This window comes from Solanum tuberosum, unplaced genomic scaffold (assembly GCF_000226075.1).
Source record: "Solanum tuberosum cultivar DM 1-3 516 R44 unplaced genomic scaffold, SolTub_3.0 contig00259, whole genome shotgun sequence".
Classification (NCBI taxonomy): domain Eukaryota; kingdom Viridiplantae; phylum Streptophyta; class Magnoliopsida; order Solanales; family Solanaceae; genus Solanum; species Solanum tuberosum.
Window position 1 is genome coordinate 1,417 of NW_006240745.1, and position 1,650 is coordinate 3,066.

Below are 1,650 nucleotides of genomic sequence, written 5' to 3' on the forward strand. Positions count from 1 at the left end.
ATTTCTTAAATAGTTATTGTATTTAGTATGAACCTATTGCAATATGATCGATTTTATTAAATGGTTAAAACTTGCCTTTTATTTCTATTTTATTTTCACATGCACTATAATTTAGTATGAAATTATAATGATCAGATGTAGTTTATTTTATGGAGAGATTCATATCATCTTAGTACTTCGAGTTTTATTTTTTTTTCCTTCTTGTTGGCATTTTTTCTTTTTCTTTTTGCTTCTTCTTTTTCTGTTATTATCTGATAATGTTCTTGATTTATTATAGTCTTTTACTTTCTTGATCAAATTATAATTCTATCAACTTTACACTTCTTAAAAATTCTTTCACGTTCAATCAAAAGTAATTTTCAATACGTTTTGTTTTACGATGACAATAAATGTCAGACGATTATCAATTATATCATTTTGAAACTTCTGTATATATTAATCAACATGAGAAACATACATAAAAACTAGTATATATATATATATATATATATATATAATTTATTATTTCGCTTTTAAGTCTTCAATTATATAGTATATCTTTTTCGGTTTTTCATCTGTGTCCGATATATGGCGCATATTAGGAGCCTCGACTAAATATATGGTCCTTTCTAAGAATGACACTCTCAACAAGATTTTCTTCATACCTAAGACTCAAACTTGAAACATTTGATTAAACTAGAGCAGTCTCATCACTACATCACATTGCCCTGGCAGGGTGACGTCTTCGACAGGGGCACATGGCGAAGTTGGATCTTTTAGTTGAAAATGATTGTGTACCATCCAATCACGTCAGATTGTGTGTGTATATATATAGGGATTGAAGAGGTAGTAAAATATATGACTTGACATGTAATGATCATGAATACTCCTATGATGTGTACATCTTTGGGAGTAATAAGGAAAGGTTCATGGACTGAAGAAGAAGATATCCTTTTGAGGAAATGTATTGATAAGTATGGAGAAGGAAAGTGGAATCTTGTTCCAACTAGAGCTGGTAAACTAACTAGCTATTATACTATTACTATGTTTTTCTTTCTTTCTTAAACTTCATGTGAATACGTGCAGGATTAAATAGATGCAGGAAAAGTTGTAGACTGAGGTGGCTAAATTATCTAAGGCCACATATCAAGAGAGGTGACTTTGATGGGGATGAAGTGGATCTCATCTTGAGACTTCATAAGCTCTTAGGCAATCGGCAAGTTTATGTTTGACATTTTAATCTCATAGGAGACTCACCTAAATTTTCGTGATTATGTCATCCAAAAGTTTATAGCTCGCAATATTTTTTGCATGGCGATGTTAAGATATCTTGAGAATAACTATATATATCGTTATCAAATTTATGCTTGGAATAGACTTTCCAGACTCCGCCTTATCCCACTAGGAGTCTTAGAAAGTCTATTCCAAGCTTGATTGAATATATGTGACAAATTAATTATGTTATGTATGTATGTAGATGGTCACTTATTGCTGGTAGACTTCCAGGAAGGACAGCTAACGATGTGAAAAACTATTGGAACACTAACCTTCTAAGGAAGCTAAATACTAGTACTAAATTTGCTCCTCAACCACAAGAAGGAATCAATACTAGTACTATTGCTCCTCAACCACAAGAAGGAATTAAGTGTGGGCAAGCCAATGCCATAATAA

General features: G+C 31.6%; 1 protein-coding gene across 1 annotated transcript; it reads left to right on the forward strand.

Annotated features, from left to right (window-relative positions):
* Window positions 1–855: 855 nt before the first annotated feature.
* Window positions 856–1,650, forward strand: LOC102585603 (transcription factor MYB90-like; the record flags this gene model as incomplete). The annotated part of the gene is given in 3 exon segments (NM_001287845.1): window positions 856–994; window positions 1,066–1,195; window positions 1,457–1,650. Coding segments are annotated over 3 exon segments (460 nt in total), but the record flags the coding sequence as incomplete, so codon positions are not given.